Raw genomic sequence first — 9,305 nt, 5'->3', positions numbered from 1 at the left:
TCTGTCTCAAAAAAAAAAAAAAAAAAAAAAAAAATTTTCCCTTTTGAGCCCTCCTTCCCACAAAATATCAAAGGAATGATACTACTGCTCCAATTTTGTTGTGCATGTATCTGTGCAATCTGGCAACACAAGCTCAATTCAACTACATATATCCTTTCCCAATAAATATCATCACAATAATCTGGCTGTAACAAAAATATTTCTAAGCTCTGTTGGACTGCCTGTTTTAGAGCTATAGGCAGTCTGCCACAATAGGAGCTATTCTATAAGAGATAGTTCTAACATTACTTCATTTGTAAAGACTTAAAAATATTTAGAAAAAATTAAAAAATAAAGTACAATTTCCTAAAAAGCATTTTTGTAGGCCCTCAAATAGGGTTAGATAACAGCTATTTAAAATGCAGAAATCTTGCCTTCAAAATACATGTATTATCAGACTATTTCTTACTACCGCCACTGTTGCACTTAGTCTGAACCACCATCACCTCCTCTTTTGAGAATTAGAAACTCTGTGTTCATTTATCATTTACCATTTTACTATAAAATTTACTTGTATTAGATTGCCTGTTTTTCCTTATCAGAGTATAAAGCTCCAAGAGGGCAGCAATTTTTGTTTTGTTCTTTAAAGTACTCTAAGCACCCAGAACAGAATATGTGATTGGCAGCTTTCGAGACAAATATGAAGAACCACATCATGCAATAGTCAATTATGATTGAGAAACATTAATTATGACAAAAATATATACTATGTGTCCTTATTACACAGAGGTTACCATACCAGATAAAATAAGCAGTTCAATGATTTCTGCATCTCCAAGATAGGCAGCAGCGTGCAATGGGGTTCTCTTTTCATTGTCCTGTGATGATAAGGAAAGGTGGAACGTAAGTTTTAAGATAAGGTTAATTTTAATACAGCTTAAATGGGGGGGAATCCATTATGAATTATCAAGTTATTACTTCCACTAGTCCAATCTGCAAGTTCCGTTAACAGAATATAGGGCATTTCCTTGGTAGGAGAAAAGCCTAAAAAAAATTTTGGTCTCAAAATACTGGTTGGTGTAAGGTACAGCAAAGGGCCAGTATAGTGGCTCACATCTATAATCCCAGCACTTTGGAAGCTCAAGGCAGGAGGATTGCTTGAGCCCAGGACTAGCTTGGGAAACATAGCGAGACCCTGCCTCTACGAAAAATAAAAAAGTTAGCCGGGCATGGCATGGCATGGTGGTCCATGCCTGTAGTCCTAGCTACTCGGAAGGCTGAGGCAGGATGATTGCTTTGCTGGATCCCAGGAGTTCCAGGCTGCAGTGAGCTATGATTGTGCTACTGCACTCCAGCCTGGTAACAGAGCAAGATCCTGTCTCAGAAAGGTACAGCAAAGAATAAAAAAAAAACAATCTAAAATGACAAAGAAATAGCTTCTTAGACTTTATCTGACTAAAGATGCCTAGGCTGCTGATATATGTGTGTGTGTGTGTGTGTGTGTGTGTATGTGTGTATATATATGTATATATATATATACACATATATATAATATACATATGCAAGTTTCTTTTATTTCATATTACTCTTTTCTTTTTGTCAATATATTTCCAGAATTTTACAGTTTAGAACTGTTGACCTAATTAAATAAAACAAATCTTAACAAAACAAAAGATCTGCTTATCACAATGTTTCCACAGGAGTACCTGTATAGTGGCAAAAACAGAAAATATTTCTGGGGATTTCAAAGCATCTTAAGGTTTTTCTTAATGTTTCTTAATGCCAGTTTTGCTTTTATCTCCAAAATATATTCATGCCTATTTTAATATAAAAAAACATATTCTTCCAAATCTTCTTTCAGGAAGACAAGCTACATTTAATGCACAGCTTCATGGACCTTGTCCCTAAAAACAGTGCTCTCCAGTTTAAGAAGCAAAGTCTTAAGGTAACATCACATTTAAGGATTTTTAATTCATAACTACACCCTATCTAAAGTTACAATAGAGTATTGCTGACTTGGGTGCATTTAAGAAAATTATTTATTTAGAAATACTTACATTGAAATTTACGTCCTTCGTTTTTGATGAAGGCTTTTGTGACTAATTGTTGTTTTCCACTATGTTCCTCCTTTGACCATAGGAATAAAATTTTAGCTGGTCACTTAGCCACTCAATGAGAAAGTACATTCCTAGCTTCCCTTGAAGTTATATTACTTTGTATTGATCAATGGTATATGAGTGAAAGTTAATGGACACAACTTCCAGGTCATCTTCAACTTAAAAGACAACTACCCTAGAGCTGTACTAAGTTTTTCATTTCCCTCAGGCTGGAAGGCAGATGTGAAATTGAGCCAGCTTTGATCATGCTGATGTAGGCACACAGTCAAGCAACAAGTTCCAGGAATGATCTTACAGAACAAAGTTGTCCCAGTAGCTTGGACAACTGACTTCTAGACTATTAAGAGAAATAAACCTAATAGGTACTGCATTTTGAGGTCTCTTATCATATTTGAATACTATTACAGTTTTAAGATTTAAATGAAAAATTTACCTCATTTTGTAATAATTTTCTAGTTTGGGAATCCCTTAATTACTCTAAGAGTAGTTGGGCGACTGAGAATAAATAAGGGGAAAAAAGAAACCTGTCAGGCAAAAGAGGGGTTACATATCCAAAGGTAATACAAAAAAGGCTTAGCTGTAGTATATAAAGGTATTATAAAGATGTATGTAACATAATTATCACTGGTCTCTTCAAACATTTCATCCTATAATTCTAATATATTTGTGATATTATTTTTGTCCTTAAAATAGTAATAGGTGTTCCAGTAAAGAAAGGTTGGTAAAGTGCTATTAATGGTAAATTGTTTAGTAAGCTAAGAGTTATTGTCTAACCACAATTTACACATGACCTTGCCTTTTATTCCAATATATACCCCAGGAAACAGAATGTTCTACACAGAAATTATTCAACAAACAGTTGTTGAAAAAACTAACACAGAACCATTAAGATAACAGGGTATAAGCTGTGTCCTAATTTAGTCTTTTTTTTTTTTTTTTTTTTTTTTTTTTTTTGAGACAGAGTCTCACTCTGTTGCCCAGGTTAGAGTGCCATGGCATCAGCCTAACTCACAGCAACCTGTAACTCCTAGGCTCAAGCCATCCTCCTGCCTCAGCCTCCCAGATAGTTGGGACTACAGGCATGCGCCACCATGCCCGGCTAATTTTTTATATATATATGTTTTTTGTTGTTCAGCTAATTTCTATTTTTTTTAGTAGAGATGGGGTCTTGCTCTTGCTCAGGCTGGTCTCCAACTCCTGAACTCAAACAATCTACCCACCTCAGCCTCCCAGAGTGCTAGGACTACAGGCGTGAGCCACCACGCCCGGCCCTAATTCAGTCATTTTTTAAAAAACGATCCTTTGCCTAGGCTTTTCAGTGTTACTTATTTTCATACCAAACTTCTTAGTGTTTAAATATGATCAGACCTAGTTGAATTGAGAAACTGTATCTATTGCACAGGATAAACCACACACACAGAATGACAACAGAAAGTAAGTCATTTGTGTGTGAGAGATGTCTGGAATTCCTATGACTCAATGCCTCATAATGTGTTTTGTGACTCATAGGAACATATTTTTTTCCTCTTTACAAATCAAATTAAAGAAAAAGGAGAACATAAAGCTGGTTAATTTTGAAAGAATAAATTTACATCTTTTACTACAGTTAAATATTAAAAATTAGGCAATAAAATATCTAAGATTCCTTTCAGCAAAACATACTAAAATTAAAATGTGACTATCTCCTTATACTTAGTAATTCCACTTCAAGGTTTTTTAAGCCTTTATGTGTGCAGATAAAATGATTAAGCATATTTATTGAATCATTACAGGAAGCAAAATGTTGGAAATAATTTTTTTCCCGAAAACAACTTAAATGCCTATTAAATGGTTACCTAAAATTATGAAACACAAGAAGCCCTTAATCTTTAACTTAACTGATTTAACCAATATTCTTGGTTTTCTAAGTAAAATTTATGATGATTTTGGCATACTAAATACTTTGACTAGTAGTCTATCACTAATAAGTCCACACATTTTTGCTCCCATGACAGGGTGTATGTTTATCAAGGATAAGATGTGATTGTTACCACAACTGTTTGTGCTAAGTGTATTTGCTATGATAACTAATGATTTGTATGAACAGCATTTAAACTGATGAAACAGGAATAATACAGAAAGACTTAGTAAAAGCAAGCTACCAAAGAAAGGAAAGTGCTACTAAACTGGGTATGGCTAATACAATTGAAACACTAAGGCAAACAGTAAACAGTAAAAATCTTAGGAGTTTTACTCTAAGATTGTCTCTTTAAGGGTCTAATTTCTCACATCACTTAAACCCAAAATGGAAGTCACAGATAATGAATTGTGAGCATGTTCTAAGCAAGGAAGAGGACATCAAACTCATTTGTCAGTAGACTCTACACTGTCAATGAAAAAGCCTTGGTCCAATTTCAAAAAAATTAGCTAGTAAACAGTCACACTGAAATGTTTAGAGATTTACTTTTTACGATTCCCAACTACCACTTGTGAACATATCAATGAGAGGTCTTCTAGTTGTACATCCTTAAAATGAAATATTATGCTTTCAATTTAAAATAAGCAGCAGATCTCAATGTTCTGTATCAACGGAAGTCTCTAAAGCACAGTGTTAAACAAAAAATACAGGCTCAGAGCCACTGTGTATAAAAGGTTCTACACACACTTAGGCTTGAATATGCATAAAATATCTTTGGAAGAACACTCAAAAAAAGAATACAGTGATTGTTTCTGGGGAAGAAAGATGGCTGACTAGGGTTTGAAGTGTAAGAGTTATTTTTCACTCTTTGTGGTCTTTTATTTATTTATTTATTTTTGAGACAGAGTCTCACTATGTTGCCCTGGCTAGATTGCCGTGGCATCAGCTTCGCTCACAGCAACCTCAAACTCCTGGGCTCAAGCAATCCTACTGCCTCAGCCTCCCAAGTAGCTGGGACTACAGGCATGCGCCACCATGCCTGGCTAATTTTTTCTATATACAGTTTTAGTTGTCCAGATCATTTCTTTCTATTTTTTAGTAGAGACGGGGTCTCGCTCTTGATCAGGCTGGTCTCAAACTCCTGACCTTGAGCAATCCACCCGCCTTGGCCTCCCAGAGTGCTAGGATTACAGGTGTGAGGCACCGCGCCTGGCCTCTTTGTGGTCTTTTGTACTATTTGCAGTTCATACCACGTACATGCTTTTAAAAGTAAAAACAAAAACATTAAAACCTTATTTCAATAAACTGAGAAGCATTTTAATAAAAATCCTAAAAACAATTTCCTATACCAGGTATTTTACAGTACCAGGTGCCCATTTTTTAAAAAACTGTTTTTTAAAGTAAGTTTATTTTAGAAACCACTACATTTCAATATAGTATTCCAAAATAATCCCAACTAGAATTATTAAATACATAGACATAAGACTCAAATAAGTTTTCAAACTCATTCAATCACACACTTTGAAGTAAAACATTTTTCTCACAGTTCTTACATTAAGTGTTATGATAGATATTTTGTACATATGATTAGGACTACAAAAAAGTGATTGCCTGCCCACCTTCCCCAAATAAAAACAAACAAAAAAGAGTGTTAGTTCTTATAAGCAATTATCCTGAAAGACAGAAGAAGATGAAACACATTAGAAGGGTTAAATGAGATCAATGATTGTTAACTACAATCACTGGAGTTGGGTCATAGTTATGAGCTGAGCCAGTGCAATACCAAAGAATTATATAAGTGGTTGAAAGATGAGAGTTTCTTTGTGGTGACAGAACAGTTCTGTATCTTGAATATGGTAGTGGTTACACAAATCTATACATAAGCCAAAATGTCACAGAATTACACATAAAGACATTATCACACACAACCCCTGCCCACCATCCATCAATGAGTGCTTGCAAAAACTGCTGAAATCCAAGTAAGGTCTGTAGTTTAATTAGTTGTACTGCGCCAGTTATCAATTTCCTGGTCTTGATAATGCACTAGAAGAATGTCACCACTGAAGGAAACTTGCTGATACAAACATGAGACTGCTATGTACCATTTCTGGAATTTCTGATGCATTTATAATTTCTTCAAAATAAGTTTTTAACAAGTGTTCAGAAACACCCTGAATTATACCTTACATGTTGTGTTACGGTGAACTCTGGAAGCAAGCAACCAAACACTAGGGAAGGTTAGAAAATCTAGGAAATAGGCTGTGAGAAAGTAGAGAATATGGTGGATTCAAGCATAGGACAGGAAAAGGGTCAGATCTATGGCAGTGTTTTAAATCAAATCTGGGAACTGAGACTACACTTATACATTCTCAACATTTTCTGTGGAAGCTTTAACTTAAAGCAGATTTCAAGATCAAGTAATAAGAGGACACATATAGAGTAGGAGAACAGGGAAGTTACAAATGGCAAAGTGACAGAAAGCAAGGCAGAACGTTTGTTCAAGACAAAATACTTAAAAGTGACTCAGAGAATTCAACCATTTACATGGATTTAACCACAAACCTTTATAGCAATGACTTAATTTTGTAATTCTACCTTTCTCCAGGTCTTGAAAGTGTTCATATACGTTAGCTATAACTCCTGAGGAAGAATAGTAGTAACAGCAACCATAACAACTAACACTTACCTAGTGCTTACTTTAAGGTAGGAATGCTTGGTTAAGTATGTGAATGCATTTCCTTATTTTATGGATAAGGAACCAAAACACAGAAACGTTTAAGGAACTTACTCAAAATGATATAGAAGTTGCAGAATCAGGACTCAAGCACAGGCAATTGGGCTCCAGGGTGTGTGTTGTGAGTATATTATGCTGCCTCTATTTATCATGCTCCACTGTTTAACCATGGTCTGCTTAAAACTAACCATTCTCCCTCAAAACATTCTGTGGCCTGACTTCACTTTTTCTTACCGATGGTGGCACAGTTTTCTTAGTAATTTTTTCTCTCCTTTCTTATCGTCCCCATTTACACTTAATGATCATTCTCTTTCTTGCGCCTATCATGTTGGCTTTTTTTTTATTCCTATTGCTATGAGAGCAAAACTTACCTGCTAAATATTTGCACATCATCAATCCGCAGGTTATGGTCCACAGAAGTAAGCCGGACCTGCCCAGTACTTACCACTCTTCTCTTCCCGCTTTGCAAAACAAGTTAGGATTGCCTAGCTGTTCTCAAGACCTGCACTCTCAGGGAAGCCCTATGGTGAACCCTCAGCTTTGGGGATATAGCTCTGTAATGTATTGATGAGTATCTGCAGCTCTTTCAAATAAGAGAACTATGGCTTACTTTAGTCCAGAAGCGTCGCTTTGTACTCACACAGCTATTTGGGAGAATCCTTAGATTGTATTTTTTGTTAATTTCATTTTAAAATTTGCTATTAACCTTCTAGGACCTTATCCTCTCATTCTCAAACCACGTTAGAGATCCAACTGGCTTTACCTGCCAGCAGCTTAACACATTAACTGCCAAGTGAGTTGTGTTTAACTCACGCTAGTTTTGAGCCTGAGGTCTCGTGAAGCAAAACCTGGGCAAAACCCTGCAGATTTTTTCATGAAAATCTTAGTTGTTGATGTTCTTATTGTTATAATTAATATTGACAAATTAATTCTAAAAACGTGGATTAAATGAATATAAGTCAGTAAATTTCATTTTTCATTAAATTTTTCATTAAATTAGAAAGCATTGTTTCGTTTTTGAAGTTTTTATTCTATTTTCATAATAAAACACCATGGCCCCAAGGAAAATTTTTTTCTTTTAGTGTGGCAGTCAATATGTTAAACCTGGAAGACAATTTCACTTTCATTATATCATTTGTTACTCTGCTCAATCACCTTTATTGGCTGTTATCATGATCATAAATCTCCATTCTACGTCCTGAACCTAATATTCAAAAGCCACTAACCTATAGCTGGAACCACAAATGTCAATTTCCATTAACAGAATACATGGCACATTTTCATCTTTATACATATTCCCTTTGGCCAGAATGTCTTTGCTCTACCCAAATCCCCTCTACTATTCAAGGCCCAGTTCAATTTCTATCTCCTTCACAAAGTCTTGAGGACCATGTCAGTCCACTGAGATGTTCCTATTCTATACTATTACAACACTATTATCTGTACCACATAGGTGGAATTCTTGTTAGTGCTCAATTTGGGGTTTATGTCATGGCTTCATAATTAGGTAAAAGTATTTAGATAAAGCATAGGCCATGCATGGTGGGTCATGCCTATAATCCTAGCACTCTGGGAGGCCCAGACAGGAGGCCCAGAGGGGAGGATCAGTCGAGCCCAGGAATTTGAAGTTGCTATGAGCTAGGCTGACGCCACGGAAACAGAACAAGACTGTCTCCAAAAAAAAAAAAAAAAAGTATTTAGATAAAGCAAACTGTCTATATTCACATAACATCTGGTTAAAGTTACATACCTTACAGGTACTAGATGGGCTTTAACAAATTAAAATGTTAGTGGAGAGCATCTGCCATGAATCAATGATATTCTAATGTGTTGTAGAAGGTCTCTATATTGATTTTTGGGTATGTGAATAAAACACATTCTAGGACTACCTCTGACAAACATCCGTACATAAGCAAATTAAAAATCAGTTATAAGATGTATGCTATGATTCTTTTACCCCAAGGAATACTTTGAAAATCTTTGTCGATTAAACAGATTATAATATGAAAAATCATTAGCATTTAGCAGAGCAATGCAACTTTAAGTAAAAATTAAATAGTCTACTTCTATTACCATCCTTAATAGCTACTATTTATTGAACCTGTGTATATCAGTCAGTGTTACTGGGGATAAGTGTTGGAAATCTAACTTAAATGAGTTTAGGCAAAATGATTTACTGAAGGACACTGGAGGATCTCACGGAATTAAGAACTGAAACACTAAAATTTAGGAAAGGAAGGGGTGCAGCCAAGTCACAAGAACAACAGGAATCAAAAAGCTGAAACATTCAGGACTCTGTCTTTTGTCTCTATTTCTTCTCTGTGCATTAGCTTCTTTTTCTACCTTTACCAAACAACAGTTTTCCTCATGGTAGGTAACAAAGCCATCATAGCTCTCAGAACTTCAGCAGCCCAAAGAGGCTTAATTCCAATACCTCGGAAAAGTATTCTGATTGGCTCAATTTGGTGTTCACCAAATTTGCTCATCAATTTGATGCTCACTTCTCTATCAATCAACTGAAAGCAGAGGAAGATTAACATGGCAGTTCCCATAGTAATCATGCAGAATGGGGAGAACT

At 35.5% G+C, this 9,305-nt stretch overlaps 1 protein-coding gene across 2 annotated transcripts in view; it reads right to left on the bottom strand.

The window, feature by feature from the left end:
- The window catches only part of ANKRD28 (ankyrin repeat domain 28), a 204,467-nt gene that overhangs the window by 100,855 nt on the left and 94,307 nt on the right, over window positions 1-9,305 (bottom strand). For both annotated transcript variants that reach the window (XM_012664118.1, XM_012664124.1), the window contains one exon: window positions 779-857. In XM_012664118.1, the coding sequence (XP_012519572.1) occupies window positions 779-857 (79 nt within the window). The remainder of the gene's footprint in view (window positions 1-778; window positions 858-9,305) is intronic.

Source organism: Propithecus coquereli, unplaced genomic scaffold, assembly GCF_000956105.1.
Source record: "Propithecus coquereli isolate 6110/MARCELLA unplaced genomic scaffold, Pcoq_1.0 Scaffold12, whole genome shotgun sequence".
Taxonomy (NCBI): domain Eukaryota; kingdom Metazoa; phylum Chordata; class Mammalia; order Primates; family Indriidae; genus Propithecus; species Propithecus coquereli.
The sequence above is the reverse complement of the archived record's forward strand: the minus strand, read 5'-3'. Positions and strand labels throughout refer to the sequence as shown.